The sequence below is a fragment of the Cebus imitator genome, unplaced genomic scaffold (assembly GCF_001604975.1).
Source record: "Cebus imitator isolate Cc_AM_T3 unplaced genomic scaffold, Cebus_imitator-1.0 Scaffold195, whole genome shotgun sequence".
NCBI classification, from domain to species: Eukaryota; Metazoa; Chordata; class Mammalia; order Primates; family Cebidae; genus Cebus; species Cebus imitator.
In genome coordinates this window covers 3,284,713-3,303,572 of record NW_016107510.1, presented here as the reverse complement: position 1 = coordinate 3,303,572, position 18,860 = coordinate 3,284,713, and the positions used below count along the sequence as shown (strand labels likewise).

At 35.4% G+C, this 18,860-nt stretch overlaps 1 protein-coding gene across 1 annotated transcript in view; it reads left to right on the top strand.

The window, feature by feature from the left end:
- Positions 1 to 744: 744 nt before the first annotated feature.
- LOC108316954 (doublecortin domain-containing protein 1) overlaps positions 745 to 18,860 on the top strand; it is a 65,080-nt gene continuing 46,964 nt past the window's right edge. Inside the window, exons 1-4 of the mRNA XM_037745218.1 lie at positions 745 to 916; positions 16,374 to 16,643; positions 17,907 to 18,063; positions 18,529 to 18,691. Of these exons, the coding sequence (XP_037601146.1) occupies positions 753 to 916; positions 16,374 to 16,643; positions 17,907 to 18,063; positions 18,529 to 18,691 (754 nt within the window). The 5' untranslated portion in view covers positions 745 to 752. The remainder of the gene's footprint in view (positions 917 to 16,373; positions 16,644 to 17,906; positions 18,064 to 18,528; positions 18,692 to 18,860) is intronic.

Here is an 18,860-nt window from a genome sequence, read left to right as displayed (position 1 = left end):
TACTCAATATTTCTAGATTGCAAATAAGAAAATCCCAAATCAAACTAGCTTAAGCAAAGCAAGGAAATTGTTGACTTATGTACATAAGAAACTAAAAAGGTGGTTGTTTTTAATAGCTGGTTTCAGGGGTTCATACGTTGTCATGAGGAATCTCACTTTCTCTCTCTCTCCATTTCTTATGTCTGTTTTCATCTCTTTTGGCTTTATCTCAATGGTGGAGGCTTACAATTTTCTTAAAGTTAGCAATCCAGGAGAATAGAGCCCTGCTTGCTTTCTTCATCAGGACTCTGATTTACCATTTACCAATCTCTGTGTGTGGGAGAATAGGGAATTTTGATTGGCCAGCCTTGTAGACATTCATTTCCATGTCTTGAAGGCAAGGCCACATAATTGACAGACAGAATTAGGAGGAAGGTAAGTTCCAAAAAAGAGGGATGAAGGACAGACCAAAAAAAAAAAATTGTTGTGGTGTGCATTTTCAGTAATTCTACTTGTAATTTATATAAGCAGTTTTCCAGCAAATAGCAAAAATTAACAGTATTATACCAATAATAGACTTAGATTCATATATTTTTCTTTCTTTAGGCTCTCATCTGTTAATTTCTAAGGGAATTTCACATTTAATAATTGCTATATGGCCTAGAATAACATGATGACAAGTAAGTTGTGATTAATGTCCAGCCTCTATTTGTAATCTATGTAGGATTTTACGTTTAAAATTAAATAACATTCTTTATCATTTTTAGCTGAAAATGGCAAAAATAGAAGCAGAGGGTCACCGAGAAGCACTATCTCAGCCTTCTTTATCCCTGTTGACTAAAACAATGGAAGTATTACAGCGAAGTAGCCCTGAAGGCACCTTGGATGAGAATACTAGAAACCCAATTTACAAATATATTTTGAATGATTTACCAAGGTAAGAACTTTATTTCAGCAGCTTAAACTGAATACTGAAGGGGATAAAAGTGTTTATAGAAAGTAGTTTAGATATTCAATCAGTCTTGGCTGGGTGAGGTGGGTCATGCCTGTAATCCCATTACTTTGGGAGGCCAAGGCAGGTGGATCACTTGAGGTCAGGAGTTGGAGACCAGCTTGGCCAACATGGTGAACCCATGTCTCTACTAAAAATACAAAAAAATTAGCTGACCATGGTGATGGGCACCTGTAATCCCAGCTACTCAGGAGGCTGAGGCAGGAGAAATGGTTGAACCCAGGAGGCAGAGGTTGCAGTGAGCTGAGATTATGCCACTTGGCTGTAGCCTGGGTGATAGAGTGAGACTCTGTCTCAAAAAAAGAAAGTTCAACTAGAGGTGACATAAATAAGTAATTTTGAGATGTGTTGAGTTATGGAGGTTGTTACTTAGGGTACAGCCCTTCCATTTTTTCTCCTTTTTTGGAAGAAAAAAATATAGATGATGCAATAAACATAAATTATCTCTGGGATCTGACTTGAACAGGTAGCATAATGATAATAAGGATAATGGCAGGTAGTACTTGTTAAGTGCCAGTCACCATGCTTAGCACTTAACCTGCGTTATATCAATTTTGTTCTCAAAACAGCACTAGCAGGAATATAAAACAGATGGTAGTCTAAATATCTTCATTTTACCGAGAGGAAGAAAACACAGAAGAGAGGTTTATTAACTTGACTAAGCTCACACAGCTAGTAAGTAGAGAAGGTATGGTATGAACTCAAGTGGATCTAACATTACAGCATTTATCAGAAATATAAAGCAGAGGAGACAGGGGTATTATTTCTGTGCTTTTACTCTGTTAGAAAGTGAAAGAACTGGCTAGATGCAGTGGCTCACACCTATAATCCCAGCACTTTGGGACTCCAAAGTGGGCAGATCACGAGGTCAGGAGTTTGAGACCAGCCTGGCTAATATGGTGATACCCCATCTTTACTAAAAATACAAAAAAATTAACCGGGTGTGGTGGCATGTATCTGTAGTCCCAGCTACTCAGGAGGCTGAGATAGAAGAATTGCTTGAACTCAGAAAGCAGAGGTTGCAGTGAGCTGAGATCACACCAGTGCACTCCAGCTTTTGGGCAACAGAGTGAGACTCTGTCTCAAAAACAAAAAAAGTGAAAGTACTAAAAGGTATTTTTTATACATTGATAAACTATTGGCTGGCTAAGTGTGATGCCATAGTCTTTATGTTAAATAGAAAACTGAGACCGTAAGAAAATCAACAAATTATTCATAAATTAAGGATTATGTTAATCTCCTTATAGAAATGCTAGATTATACTTCTTTCCTAGACCACTTTGAGTGTTTGTTTATTTTTATGTGTATGTCATTAGGTTAAGATGAAAGTGAAACTTTGACTTTCAGCTAATCTTTGTTTTGCCTTATTCCTCTCAGCTATAAGTGCGTATTAGCAGTGTCTGAGATCCTTTATACAGCGTAGCTTTTTAAAAAAATGAATAAGCTGTGTGTTATATTGTAGGTACACAAGTCACTCATGACTTATTAGAAAAAAAAATTTCTAAATAGGATTAAATGTTCCTTTATACAAATGCCATTTCTAATGTAATGTGTTCTTGCACATATATTTTTTGCCTTTAGTATTTTTTTCCAATTTTCTACTTCAAAATGGTAATACATTCACTTTTTATTCTAACTATTTTTGTGCATTTTTAGCTACTTAATTTTTTTTCTGGTAAAGCTAAATATATTTTCACTTATTCAATCTGTTCCTGCTTTTTTCTTATTTGCCTTCTTTGTTAGTCTGGTTAATTCTGGCTTTATTTGTCCTTTTCATCATATGTCAGTCTTTCTTCCCATGTGGCACTTTCTACTGCCTGTTTTTTATAGCTTTTGTTTCAATGTGCTTCTTTTGTTTCTTTGTTTGAATCCTAACTTCTTTTCTGTCAGTATTGCCTGTTACCATCAACTTCGATTATGATAAACCATGAAAATGAAGTAACCCTGTTCTTGGCCATCTAATGGAAAGCTGTAGACACTGCTCAGAGGTCTTTTACCTTCATGAAAAAGAAAATGATGAGTTTCAACCTGAAAGGGGTCAAATTCATAAAGGCTAATGGTAGTCTAAGAGCCATTGGTATTAATATGATTATCAGAGAGAGGCAATTTTCTCTTTGAGTAAAGATATTTTCCCCCTGATTGAGGTTAAAACTTCTTTTGTTTCTTTCTTGTTTTCCTTGCCACCTTTCTTCTACCATCTTTATGGTCTTTTTATGAGAAACGATTATTAAAATAAAGTCAATATATTTTTCCTACTTGTATCACAGAGATTGTGCTTTTCTTCATTAATACATTGTACGTTTTATAAAATATGCCTACATATATGTGTATATATATTAAATCCATTCAAAGTAGCCATACAGTGATCACTTTATCTTCTTGTTATTATCTGATGCTATTAGTTTGCTTTTTATTATATTTACATTATCCACTCTTCTCCCCTCTGTTCATGTGTTTCCTCTGCTGTCACTCCATGCTGCATTTGCTTGTAACATAGTGACAACCTCTGTGCCAGGACATGCCCCTTCACAAGAAAACCAACACCAACATTATAAATGTTTTTAGCTTATTATACCAAAGGTTTCATCTTCACATTTTATGATTCACCATTTGGAGGTCATGTGACTGAAAAAAGTGTAGCCTCATTTCTGTGGCTACTTCCAGGAAAGTAGTGCAATAGTAAATTTGTCTTGCCCAGCTGTAGTCTGATGTATTCCCAGGTGACCCAGAATAGGGCAATAGTCTTGGAGACATGGATAACAGAATCAGTTATTTATTAGTAACAGATATCCAGGCACAATTTCACCATATTCATATCCAGCACTCCATGTGCTGAAGTGGAAGATCCCCAAATTACAATTGCATTTTTACATGAGGAGAATGTTGTAAACAATGAATATATTTTTTCCATCTCACATGTAAAATATATTGTTTTAATGATTTTCAGCCAATGATCATCTAAGGAATGTGATTTAATGATTTTTATAATGGAAAGTTAGAGTATTTTTTATCCTGCTGGCAACCCAGCACATTACCAACTCTTACAATTCCCTGAGGAGGAAAATTACTTTTAGTAAATTAAATGAGAACTGAAATTGGTTTTTAAAAAGCAAATACTAACCAGTTTTTTGTTGTACATACTCTAGGCTACTTTTTCACAGACAAATCTTGCTTTTGAGGATACTAACAACCGTCTAATCTATCCAGTCACTTTTTAATGTCATTTATCTTGGGCACTTTTTACTTGGAATGAATCTTAGATCTGTTTTGAAAGGTAAACATGTAGATATATTACCTTTTCTATGGACAGTTTAAGTTTAGCAACTTCATCATTCCAAAAATGAACTGTTGCTTCCCACCATGGAACAGGTGGCAGAAGGGAGTGAGAAGAAAACAGCAATAGGGAATGAAGCATGGTAACTAACACCTTTACTGTTTTAGATGCCTGCTACCCCACAAATTATACTTTCTTCAGTTCAAGATTTTTTTCCAGATTTTTTCCTTCAAGCCTTTAAAAATATCTCTGCAGATCTACACATAAATATAATATTTTATTTATAAAATATTAAAAGACTAGATCGTTGTTTCTTTCTGAAACTTTAACTTTCTTCTGGAAAAGTTGTATGTAATTTTTATAACGCCCCCATTTTAAATTTTACATTGGCCTTATTTTTATTTCTGTATACTTCTACACAAGCAAAAAACCCCCACTTTTTTCCTTTTGGGTGAAATGATTTGTACCCTCAGTGCTGTGCTGAGATGTGTCTTTACAAATCTTGGAAATTGCTCTTTAGAAGTTTTTCTTCTGCAAAAGTAAATAAGTTTAACTTAACAAACATTTGTTGAATATCTTCTATGTAGTATATATTGTAGTTTGAACATAACATTTTGGTTATTATTCAATCATTGAGTTGCATGTAAAAATTTGTTATGTGTTATAATAATATATCCTGAAAATAAAATATCCTGAAATTGCTCTGCAATTGGAGAACCCTTATAAATATTTTTAGGCCAAATTAGAATTACCCTTTCTTCTGGAATTGGAAATAAAACTTGTGGGAAATTTTTTACTTTTATTACTAATTTTCTATGGTGTTTAAATTGTATTTTATCAGAGAATCTAGCAATTAGAGAAAGTTATTTGTATCTTTGGAAGTTTAGGCAAGTTGGGGAAAGGACAAGATGAAGTTTAATAAAATCTTTGTGCTTTTTGTACTCAAGAGATTTTATAAAAGCTTACATTCACCAAACCTAAGTGGGGTTATTTCTTTTATTGGTTGCTTTCCAGTGTTTTAAACTGATGATTCATTATTGAACATACTTATGGTCATTCTCCTTTATGTTTATATTTTATTTGTATATATTTCAATTAGAGAGCTTAATTACCATTAAAATGGTACTAGAATAAAGGTAAGTTTCACAAATGATAATATTAAAAAAAACTCTTTAGGAAGGTTTAAATGCCATAAAAATATAAAGTAAGAAATATATGCTTGTCAAATATACAGTATAAATAAATAATTTAGATGAAAATGGTTGACTACATTTAACAAAGAGACTACCAAATAATGAAGGACTAAAGAGCGGTTGTTAGATTTGATGTACTTCATTTCATATTATAAGTAATTGCTATCCATAAAAATTCTATGGCTTCTGTATAAGAAAAAGAGACATTTTGACAGGCAACACTAGTATGAAATGACAGCAAGTACAAATCCCTGGCAACTGTCATTTCATTAGCCTGCTGTTGAATTCATATCCAAATTGTGTGGTAACTTAGACCTGCATGTTTGTTTTTGAGCCACGGTCTGTCAAAGTAGCCACATTCCTTGCTTAAGAATAAAATTATTAGCCACATGCAAATTTATGCCATAGAAATCTAAACTTAGCAAGGATGTTTTGTGTTTCAACAAGAGGGAAAATAAAAACTCCATGTCATTTTATGCTTATGCTGAAATTTCTGGTGAAATATTTCTGATTAAAATAGAATTTTTAGAAAATAGCAGATAGTTTATATTTTATGTTATTATGAAATTAATTCAATATTAGTAAAGATGTTCAATAAAACTAAAAGCAAAAGTAATTCAGATTATTGATTATATTACATGTCCATTATATTTAGTGCAGTAGTGGAAAGTTGATCATGTAAGTTAGGCCACTATCAGTGAAAAGTAACAAAATTCAACTGAAAGTGACTTTAAAAATTAGGAACATTCATTATCTCACATAGGAAGAATTCAGAGAGACAGCAACTTTAGGGTTAAATTCAGCAGTTCAGCAGTGTTATCAAAAAGTCTGGCTCATTGTGTCTTTCCCTCTGCCATCCTCAGAATATTGGCTAGATCCTTTGGCTTGACCCCTCTTGCTTGCAAGATGGCTCATCACATCTTCACTCTACAATGTCCGAGTAAAGAAGATAAATGTTTGATCACGTATATCTCTTTTTCATTAGGGCTAAAAACCTTTCTCTGAAAGACTTCTCATGTCACATTGGCCAAAATTAGATCACAAGCTGATTACTTAACCTGCCAAGGTAAAGGGAAATGAAATTACCATCACTGGCTTTAGACCATTGAAGATTTACTCGGTGGAGCTGATAGGATTACTCATAGGATACTTTCCATGGGTGTGTAAGGAAGATGAATTCTTAAAAATAACTGATACTTTATCTAAGAAGAAATGGGGGAAATGACTTACATAAATAATCAACATTACCTGACATAACTCTTGGCTTCAGCTTTCTTATATTTTATTTCTTAAATTGTGTTTGTTTCTTTTCAGTGGTATTTTTGATACATTTTTGCATAATATCATAATTACCAAAGAATAATTCTTGCGTATCAACCACTGGTTGAGTTCCTGTGAAGTGTAGCAGATGTATAACAAGGATCTTATTCTTGCAGAGTGGGATCTGAAATCATCTGATACCACAAAACAGATAACAAAGCAAACATGGCAATATGCAAAACAGGACATCAGTTTATTCACAGGGCCTGGGGAAATGATTTGGAATAAGGAATAACTAGGATCTGGTGGGATTAACTTCTCTCATGTGTCTTGTCATCCTGAACAGTTTTGGTGAGGCCTTTTCTATGACCCTAACCCCTGGAATTTTTCCCTTCAGTAACCACGGCTTTTCCTTCACAGCTAATCATGATCAGTAATTGTAAATTTATATGTGAAACTATTTAGTAGTTCTTTCACCTGACAGTTAATGTTATTGTGAAAGTGGTTCTAGAAAATTAAGTTCTAAATTGAGATTAACATTTATTAAATATTTACTTCTTTAAAGGAATACAGTAATAGGTACAGATTAGCTGAGTGAACACTACTGGTAAAAAGGTATGCAGATAAGAACTATGGAAGGCAATGTGGTGCAGTTATACCTGAGGGATATTACAGGGGAGTAATGAGCAGCACCACTTGGTAAAAATTGTTGGATGTGAGACCAAGAAGTATGATTTTACTAGGAGTTTTCTTCAAACTGCTATAAAAAGTCATTAAGGTTTACTAATGCTATTAAAAAGAGGCAATGACGAGAAAATTGTTCTTGTCTAATCTGTAGTCATCTCCTTAATTCTTATGGTCTAACTTACCTTTTTTTTCCTGTACTCCTTCCTAATAATATTTTCTTATATTTTTAGACCTTAAAGATTACTTAGTTGTTGCTTTATGAAGCAAAAATTTGTAAACTAGATTTAATGAAAATTTCAGAGAGTAAATATAATTACATGCTACCCTGAAACATCAAGGGGGTTGTGAATCCCACAATGTTTAAGATCTGTAGGATCTGTAAATATAATGGAATATCACCATCAGGTTAGGTTTCATTATATGGCTAAAGAGAAAAGATTTTTGCAGACGTTGTTAAGCCACATAATCAGTTATCTTTAAGTTAATTAAAAGTGAGATGATTATGGATGTGCCTGACCTAATCAGACGAACTCTTAAATGATAGAGATTATGGAGAACTTAGAAAGCTAAGCTATTGCTGGCCTCAAAAAAAAAAAAAAAAAAAAAAAAAAGATAGTCAGTATGAGTTCTATAGCTGTTTAAGAGCTGAATTCTGGCAACAACCTGAATGAGCTTGGAAGAGGACCCTGAGCATCAGCTGAGACTGCAGCCCCAGCTGATACCTTGATTTCAGCTTTGTGATATCCTGAACAGAGAATCCAGCTAAGCTTTCCTCAGACTCTGGACCTATAGAAATAGTGTGGTAATAAATAGATGTTATTTTAAGCCACTAAGTTTGTGGTAGTTTGTTGTACATTAACAAAAAACTAATCATGGATGGAGATGTAAGTGGTAGGTAGATAGGTAGATATATAAATAGATTTTTAAAGGAAGTATACTTATGAAGTAATATGATTAATATTCTTGTATTAATCCAATTCAGTGGAATTTAAGCTTCAGGCTTAAAAAGAATGTTTCTATATCATGGCAAAAGCTTAAATAATACAATGATAAACTGAAATATTTGACAGAAATTAAGGGCTAGCATTTTATATGATAGGAAATAACCATTGAGATACAGTAATTCCAGCTATCAAACTTTCCAGGGCAGGTGTGGATGCACAGGGAGGAGACACATTCCTTCATATGGGGTTGGCATAGAAATCATACTGAAAAAGGAGCTACTTTGTCTGTTTATATGTGAGTTATTTGCAGGTGTAATGGAAAATTTGCAATCTCCATATACACTTCCAGGACAAGATGATCAGACTGACATAGACATATTAAAAAGAAAATCTATGTTATAAAACTAGCCCAGGTTCCAGAATATTATAGAAAATCTTAATAGTATGTGAGGAGAAGGTGAGGTGTTTTTCTGTTTTGTTTTTGGACAAAAGACCATTTCCTTTTTTTTTTTTAATTGCATTTTAGGTTTTGGGGTACATTTGAAGAACATGCAAGATTGTTGCATAGGTACACACATGGCAGTGTGATTTGCTGCCTTCCTCCCCTTCACCTATATCTGGCATTTCTCCCCATGCTATCTCTCCCCAACTCCCCACCCTCCGCTGACCCTCCCCTATTTCACTCCAATGGACCCCAGTGTGTGATGCTCCCCTCCCTATGTCCATGTGTTCTCATTGTTCAACACCCGCCTATGAGTGAGAACATGCAGCGTTTGCTTTTCTGTTCTTGTGGCAGTTTGCTGAAAATGATGGTTTCCAGGTTCATCCATGTCTCTACAAAGGACACAAACTCATCGTTTTTGATGGCTGCATAATATTCCATGGTGTATATGTGCCACATTTTCCCTGCCCAGTCTATCATCGATGGGCATTTGGGTTGGTTCCAGGTCAAAAGACCATTTTCTATAACAATTGGTTTAGGAATCCACATGGAAAGGAACTATACCTGTTCATGGAGACTACATATGGGCCAATAAATGAAAGTGATCACAGCACTAAATTAAATTGAGTATCAGTTGAAAAAGACAGAAGTCAGCAAAACAATCATACTGAATTTTAGAAATGATAGCTGTATAGGTCTTATGTAGATTTAAAAAATGTAGATCTTAAAAAAAATTATAATGTAAAATGTATATAATTAATCATTCTCAAGAAGCACAGGAAGGACAGCATGCAAAATCTCAAGCTCATGCCAGGAAGATTTTGGAGCTGAGCTCCCTGCATGATGCCAGGACCCCTGAAAGACAGATGCATCTATTCATGAAAATGGGAATAAAGGTATTGTTCATCAGCCCTAGGAAGCAATGATAAACAGATATAATGTGTTTTAAGGTTTTGCATTATCTAGAAAATAATGAGTAAGTAATTATGTTAAAATTTAATAGGACAAGGATTCATATTGTACTGGGTGGTAAGGGTCAAAGCTGATGGAACCGTTCAAAGACTCCTTGGGGCTCTACACACAAGTTGAGCTGCTTCAGAGTTTAGGTGACTTACTAGGACAGGGTTGGAGAGGTGTTTCTTATCATTATTCCTATACTGGACTGTTCTGACCACAAGCACTGGAGTCTTTGTGAACACTCTGAGTTATCACCTTGGCATGGAACTCATTGTTCTTGTGACATGCAGTGGCAGCAAAGAGGCAGTGAGGAAAAAGAGTGGAAACAGCTGTGACTCATACCAACATTTTTTTTTATTGTACTTTAGGTTCTGCGGTACATGTGCACATCATGCAGGATTGTTGCATAGGCACATACAGGGCAAGATGGTTTGCTGCCTCCATCCCTCCATTACCTATATCTAGCATTTCTCCCCATATTATCTCTCCCCAACCTGTTGTCTCCAGATTTTTTAATGATCGTCATTCTAACTGGCATGAGATGGTATCTCAATGTGGTTTTGATTTGCATTTCTCTAATGACCAGTGAGGATAAGCATTTTTGTCATATGTTTGTTGGCCTCCTATATGTCTTCTTTTGAAAAGTGTCTGTTCATGTCCTTTACCCACTTTTGAATGGGTTTGTTTGATTTTTTCTTGTAAATCTGTTTTAGTTCTTTGTAGATTCTGGATATTTGCCCTTTGTCAGATGGGTAGATTGCAAAAATTTTTTCCTATTCTGTTGGTTGCCGATTCACTCAAATGATTGTTTCTTTTGCTGTACAGAAGCTCTGGAGTTTAATGAAATCTTATTTGTCTATTTTGGCTTTTGTTACCAATGCTTTTGGTGTTTTAGTCGTGAAGTCCTTGCCTATGCCTATGTTCTGAATGGTTTTACCTAGGTTTTCTTCTAGGGTTTTTATGGTGTTAGGTCTTATGTTTAAATCTTTAGTCCATCTGGAGTTAATTTTGGTGTAAGGTGTCAGGAAGGGGTCCAGTTTCTGCTTTCTGCACATGGCTAGCCAGTTTTCACCATACCATTTATTAAACAGAGAATCCTTTCCCCATTGCTTGTTTTCGTCACGTTTGTCAAAGATCGGATGGTTGTAGATGCGTGGCATTGCCTCTGAGGCATCTGTTCTGTTCCATTGGTCTATATCTCTGTTTTGGTACCAGTACTGTGCTGTCTTGATTACTGTAGCTTTGTAGTATAGTTTGAAGTCAGGTAGCCTGATGTCCCCACCTCTCTTCTTTTTGCTTAATATCGTCTTGGCTCTTCGGGCTCTCTTTTGGTTCCATATGAAGTTTAAGGTGGTTTTTTCCAGTTCTGTGAAGAAGATCAGGCCTGGTTTGGTGGCTCACGCCTATAATCCCTGCACTTTGGGAGGCTGAGGCGGGCAGATCACAAGGTCAAGAGATCAAGACCATCCTGGTCAACATGGTGAAACCCTGTCTCTATTAAAAATACAAAAATTAGCTGGGCATGGTGGCGCACGCCTGTAGTCCCAGCTATTCGGGAGACTGAGGCAGGAGAATGGCTTGAACCCAGGAGGTGGAGGTTGCGGTGAGCCGAGATCTCACCATTGCACTCCAGCCTGGATAACAAGAGTGAAACTCCATCTCAAAAAAAAAAAAAAGAAGATAATTGGTAGCTTAATGGGGATAGCATTGAATCTATAAATTACTTTGGGCAATATGGCCATTTTCACGATATTGATTCTTCCTAACCATGAGCATGGAATGTTTCTCCATCTGTTTGTTTGTCTTCTCTTATTTCGTTGAGCACAGTGGCTTGTAGGTCTCCTTGAAGAGGTCCTTTACATTCTTTGTTAGTTGTGTTCCTAGGTATTTTATCCTCTTTGTAGCAATTGTGAATGGGAGTTCACTTTTGATTTGGCTCTTTTTAAGTCTGTTGTTGGTGTATAGGAATGCTTGTGATTTCTGCACATTGATTTTGTATCCTGAGACTTTGCTGAAATTGCTTTTCAGTTTAAGGAGGTTTTGGGCTAAGATGATGGGGTCATCTAAATATACCAACATATTTTTATAGGGATGTAGGAGATACTTTTAGAAATTTATAATGTACCACTTTGAGGACTCTCAGAAATAAATGGGGTGGATTTTGAGGATGTAATAAAGTCCTGTAATATGATGATCAGGTTATCATGCTGGCAGTTGTTTACATTAAATTCTTCACCCTCAAGATTGTCGTCTTTAGGACTGTCAAGGAATGTGATCCTTCCTTTTGACCCACATCCCTTTGGGGCAACATTGACAATAGACTATTGAGCCAGATGGTCCAGAGACTGGGTCTGCAATCATGGTACTATATTCTTATAGTTGTCTGTGATTGGAAATGAATGACTAATGTTAAAATAATCACAAGAATCAGAGCACTATTTCAGCAGTTGTTACATTGAAACACTTCTGGCAGAAATTTAAATTATAGTATGTATTTTAGTGAATACTTTTAAAATCAATCAATATATAGTGTCTCTACTCATCTTAGTATACCAGACAGACAATGCAAGTCCCCTGCCAATTATGTTTTCCTTGTTTGGGAGGCACTGAGAGCCCATACTACCCTACCTCCTGTGTACCTCCAGGGTGTATCCTGCTGTCCTATCTCTAGCTGGGCCACTGATAGGTACTTTCTCATATGCAGGCTTGTCAGTATCATAAGATTGCCTGGCATAAGAATTCTACCCAACAGGGGTGTCCTATCCTGGGTAGTGATGAAATTAAACTCCTTGAGGAATTTGAATGTAGGTCATATAGTAGACAGAGACTGAAGGAAGCAATTTAGCATAGAAACGAGGAGACACATAGAGAAAGTTAGCAGAAGGCATGAGGAAAGAGGAGGAGGTTAGAGGTAAATCAGACAATAATGATGTATGAAGAAGAGGCAGGTCAACACAGAAGGAGATAGGAGGTGCTGAGTCAAAACCCATGGAGTCTACTCAAGTCACTAGTGTATCCTTAGCCATGAATGGCCTTCCAACTCTCTTTGTGCCCTGCAGAAGTGGTTTTATTTACTTTTTTAACTTTCTATGTATCTTCATAATAAGCCTTATCACTTGAAGCCTAAGTGTGCCTCTCTGTTTCTTCAAAGCTAAATGAACCTAACACCCTTATTTCCAGCACCATTTTTGTAAACTGACTATGTGGGTTTAATTCTCATGTGGGACAAGTTGGCTTTGCAAGGGTATGTGATCATCCTCTCTAACACCTAACAGCTATGAAACACATGTCAATTGTTATTAAAAAGGTGAGTTTGAGAGTTTGTAAGAACTACTGAGGCTGGGTGCGGTGGCTCATGCCTGTAATTCCAGCACTTTGGGAGGCTGAGGCAGGCGGGTCATGAGGTCAAGAGATGGAGACCATCATGGCTATCATAGTGAAACTCTGTCTCTTACTAAAAATACAAAAAAAATTAGCTGGATGTGGTGGTACATGCCTGTAGTCCCAGCTACTCGAGAGGCTGAGGCAGGAGAATCGCTTGAACCTGGGAGGCAGAGGTTGCAGTGAGCTGAGATCGCGCCACTGCACTCTAGCCTGGGTAACAGAGTGAGACGCTGTCTCAAAAAAAAAAAATACTGAAAATCTGTCATCAATGTTGTAAAACAAATCAAAGCTGAAAACTATTTATAGTAGATGAATAATATTAACTTTTTTTTTTTTTTTTGACATGGAGTCTTGCTCCGCTACGCAGGCTGGAGTGTGCAGTGGTGAGATCTGGGCTCAATGCAACCTCCGCCTCCCAGGTTCAAGTGATTCTCCTGCCTCAGCCTCCAGAGTATCTGTGATTACAGGCATCTGCCACCATGCTGGGCTAATTTTTGTATATTTTGTATGTTCACAAAGCTGATCTCGAACTCCTGACCTCAGGTGATCTGCCTGCCTTGGCCTCCCAAAGTGCTGGGATTATAGGCATTGCCACAGTGCCCAGCAATATTAACTCTTTAATATGAAAAACTAACCCTTCTCCCACTTTTAAATATAAATTACTAGAGAAAACCAGATAATAAATAAATATATAGTTGAGCCATATATTTAAATGTAGTTATTTCTACCATTCACTGGGTAAATCTCCTATCTCCTATAATCTATTGTCCTAACCTGATCAGGATCATGTGGAATTTGGAAGAATTTGCATTCCTGAAATAATGCAAGTGCTGTGTACCAGAAGACCAGCAAGATGTGTGTGACAAAAATGATAGATAACATATGCATAACTAGGTAGAAGAGGGCTCTATCAATATAGTTGATAAAATATTACATTCCAGCAAAATCCCTAAAAGAGCACAGAGCAACATGAATAATATTATAAAATACTGTTATAAAACAGTGAAGTCAGAAGGCAATAGGGTTGAGGATATAACATGATTAAAACTTCAGAATATGAAAAAATAAAAACCTTTTGCCTTGTGGTGGTGGAATAATGTATTATTATATTAAACTCATTAGCAAATTTATAAGAATATTTCACAATGGGCCGGGCGCGGTGGCTCAAGCCTGTAATCCCAGCACTTTGGGAGGCCGAGGTGGGTGGATCACGAGGTCAAGAGATCGAGACCATCCTGGTCAACATGGTGAAACCCCATCTCTACTAAAAATACAAAACATTAGCTGGGTATGGTGGTGCGTGCCTGTAATCCCAGCTACTCAGGAGGCTGAGGCAGGAGAATTGCCTGAACCCAGGAGGTGGAGGTTGCGGTGAGCCGAGATCACGCCATTGCACTCCAGCCTGGGTAACATGAGTGAAACTCCGTCTCAAAAAAAAAAAAAAAAAATTTCACAATGAACAAAATACTTCATTAAAAAGGACACATTATTCTGCTTTTAAGTAAGGAATTCCATTTAAAAAAATATGGGAATCTTCTCTTCAAGTAACTTTATTGGGAACTGGGAACTATATGAGAGCTGTGATTCTTTCCCTTGGCTGTTTACTCTTCTTCCCTCAGGTTGAAGAGCTTGATGACCATGTGAAGCTCCATTACTGTTACTGCAGAAACACTGCCAGTTTGAAATAACTGCTACCATAAGCCATCACTCACCACTGTTACCAAAATCTGAGTAACTTAGGTGGCCTGAAGGGATGTCCCACCTTTCCCAGAGCTAGAGTTCAAAGACCCTTTCAAGGCTCTGTTTGCCACAGTTTTTAACCTGGTTGGAACTTACGAGTATAGGGAAGGGCACTCCTCTCCCCAGTACTATACCCAGTCTAGGGGAGACTTGGATAGAAGCATGTGAAAACAACAACAGCAGAATACAACTGTTTGAATTCCGGCATAGTTCTCCTTGGTCTGCTGCATCAACACACACACACACACACACACACACACACACACACACACACATCTATTTTCCCTGTGACATGTGACTACCATTCAGTTTTTCAAAGGAAATAATTGACCATTTTACTCTTTTGTGAGCATAAAGAGAGTAGGCCAGAAGAAATATTTGTGATTATAATGACATATGTGGATGTGAAAGATTTGGAGGAGAGGCTGTCTCTGCTGAGCTTTTGACACTGAGCATATGTTAATTTACAATTGGGGATGTGTTTGGGGGGGGTTATATTATGCAATAACTATTGAGGAATGAGCAAATTGGAAAGAAGCAGATTTGCTTTGTGCAAAGATACTTCCAATTACAGTAATACATGGAACCTGACTATCCTCTATGCCTGGTCATCACACAGCTCAATATTTGCAAATATGTTGAAACATATATTATTTTTATCATATCAGTACATTCTATACCTATTCATCTTCCTAACTTGGTGTCTACATAGATTAATATATTATTCCAGGTCATGTGGACCCCCTTCACGTATCATAGTTCATCCAAATACTACTCTTCCAGGCTAAATACCAGTAGGGTGACCAACTGTCCTAGTTTGCCTGAGACTGAGGGAATTCCTGGAATGTGTGACCATGAATGACCAGGACAGTCCTGAAGAAACCAAGATGAGTTAGTGATGCTAATCTCTGGGATGCTGTGAAGCCTTTACCAACTTTATTCCCACCCATTCTAAAATGGCCTTTAAGAATTCTTTTCATCTTAAAGTTAATACCTACTCAGTTTCAGTTTATTTAACATATATTCTCTATTGAGAGATTGATTGCAAGTTTCTTTAGAATAGGACCCACATCTTTTTAACAGCAGAGTGTTAATTATTAGGAAATAAAGTGGACCTAAGAATTAAAAAATTTTACTTAAATTGTTTTAAACATTATGCAAGCTTCCTTTTGGTTGAATTAAGTAAAGCAATGAAGCTTAATGGTTATGAATGTGGGTTTTGTTTTAGGATAGGCTTGGGTTCAAATTCCCACCCTGACAGTTATTGATTATGTGACATTGGGCAAATTAATTAACTCACTGAGCCTCAATTTCTTAAATCTGTAAAATGGGAATAAAAATAATACACACTCCCAGGAATATTGTAGGCATTAAACAAAATAATGGCTAAGTGTGTAGTATTTTATGTAGCACATAGCATACAATTTGTTATTATGTGGTATTTGTTAATAAATGATTACAAATCAATTAATTGTATTCTTCCATGCATTGTTTCTTCCAGAGAGTTTATGTCATCCCAAGAAAAAGTAGTTATTAAAACTACTGATGATTATTTGCAGCCTCAGTTTGGCCCCAACAGACTTGTGCATTCAGCAGCAGTATCAGAAGGGTCAGGACTTCAAGATTGCTCTGCACATCAAACAGCATCAGATCACAGCCATGATGAAATATCAGACCTACATAGCTACAAATCAAACAGTAAAAACAATTCTTGTTTTATATCAGCATCCAAGAGAAACAGACCTGTCAGTGCTCCAGTGGGTCAATTGAGGTAATCAAAGCTATTCTCTGTTCTTTTTAACCTACTGTTGAAGTTCTTTCCTTTGAATAGAATTTATAATATTTCAATTGACTATCTCAGACATTAAAATATAACACAGCTCTAGGGTTTTGTTTTGTTTTTGTTTTTTTCTTTGAAAGCACCAGAGTAGAATGTTGTTAATTACACTATGGGAAATAAGAGATACACTTCAACCTGAGTAATCAGAAACGCTGAAAAGAATATTTGAAGCAGAATCAGGCTAGGATCATGAAATCTCTTTGCTTACACGATACTTATTTAAAGATAAAAATGCTTTCTTTTGATATTTAACCAATAGTTTGAAACAGAATAGAGTAAAACGAAATTATTATGAATCTGTTTTGTAAATATGTTTTCACATCAAGATTGTTATCATAAACTGTTAACAAAAGAGTTCATAGACAGAAGAAAACATTGGCAAAAACAAAAATAAAGCCAAGAAACTAATATCTCACTATTTTCAGGTGTTTTAATATGTGGATATGTTGTGTTTTTAATTTATGTGACATTTTTATTTTAAAATGTTTACTTTGCTTCTGTGTCATTATGAATTAACTTGGTTAGTTAGAGAATTATGAAGAAAATTTGATGTGTTAGTCAGTTTACCACATACTTTTGCTGAGAAAAATCATAAAGATCAAAATTAGTTTTGTCCAAATATGAAACTTAGAAATCTTCACTTTTACTACTTCCAAACAATTTGAAATGAGAGCAATACAATTAACCTTTTAATTGTATAAAATTGAATAAAATTTTAAAATCAAATCTTTTTGAATTTCAAATCATTTTTCAAAATATTAAATAACTTTGATCAACAAGAAAACTTGAGTAGAATCTTAGCCATTTGCTGTTTCATGATGTTAAGACTATATTACTATTTTTTGCTATCAGAACATAACATATATTTAATTTTTAGTTGTATATTTTATATATATATATATATATATATTTAAAGGAGTGTTGTGGTTTATAAGTAAAATGATAAAAAATCGTTTATTCTGATATATATGTTTTATACAAGCAGTTTTGGCAAACACTTTTAAATTTTTTTGAATATTTAAATAGTGACAGTGTTACTCTCTAACAACAATCTTATCCTATAAAAAGTTTTGTTGGGAATACTTATATACATAGGAACAATCTTTAATGCTTATATCTGTTTAAAAAAATCCAGGATAAAATTTATTTAAAAGTTTTACATGCATCAATTTCTTTGTTTTTCTTTTTCTTCAGGGTTGCAGAATTCTCTTCTTTAAAATTTTGGTTAGCCAGGAATTGGCAGAGATTGTCTCAAAGACACAAACTTCTACCAAGAGTGATTAAAGTAACAGCTTACAAAAATGGATCTAGAACAGTCTTTGCCAAAGTTACTGTGCCAACAATCACCTTGGTAACTAGTGTTCCAAAGTTTTCTGTGCTTTATTTTTTCCCTCCTCTCTTTAAAATATAAAAAATGGTAAACTTATTGTTAATATTTTCTTTTTAAGAATCTGAATCTGCAGATTGCTTATATATATGTAGATTCCATAGGCATTTTACTCCTTTTTTTAAACAAATTTAATATATAGTATATTTAATTAAACAAATACAATGGCATTATACCTTGTAGCATTATTAAAATGACAGATCATTTAAAGATTAAAATTAGTCAATAATTAGATATGCTTCATGCTGTGACTTACCTTTTATTTCTGTATTTTCAACTGCTAGAAAATAACTATATTGGTCAAGTGACTAAACTTGGCAAGTGACTCAGTTGGGTTTCTGTTCTGATCATTAGAACGTTTTGTTTTGAAGGAAATGTATTACTTTCTTTGTCATAAATCACTTTGTCTTACTTCTTCCTTTCTTCTAGCTGCTGAAAGAGTGCACAGAAAAGCTGAATCTGAACATGGCTGCAAGACGAGTGTTCTTGGCAGACGGCAAGGAAGCCCTCAAACCTGAAGACATACCCCATGAAGCCGATGTTTATGTTTCAACGGGAGAGCCCTTTTTAGATCCATTCAAAAAAATTAAAGGTAAAAAAGATTTTAAAAAGACCCTACCCCAATACATAGTAAATTGCTTAAGGGGCGCAATTAAAAAATGATTTTCATCCTGTCTTTTTTGCATGGTTTAACAAAACTAATGTTTACGCATTTACAGCTCAGTAAGAGGATAATGTGCTTAATGAAAGAAAAATCCACT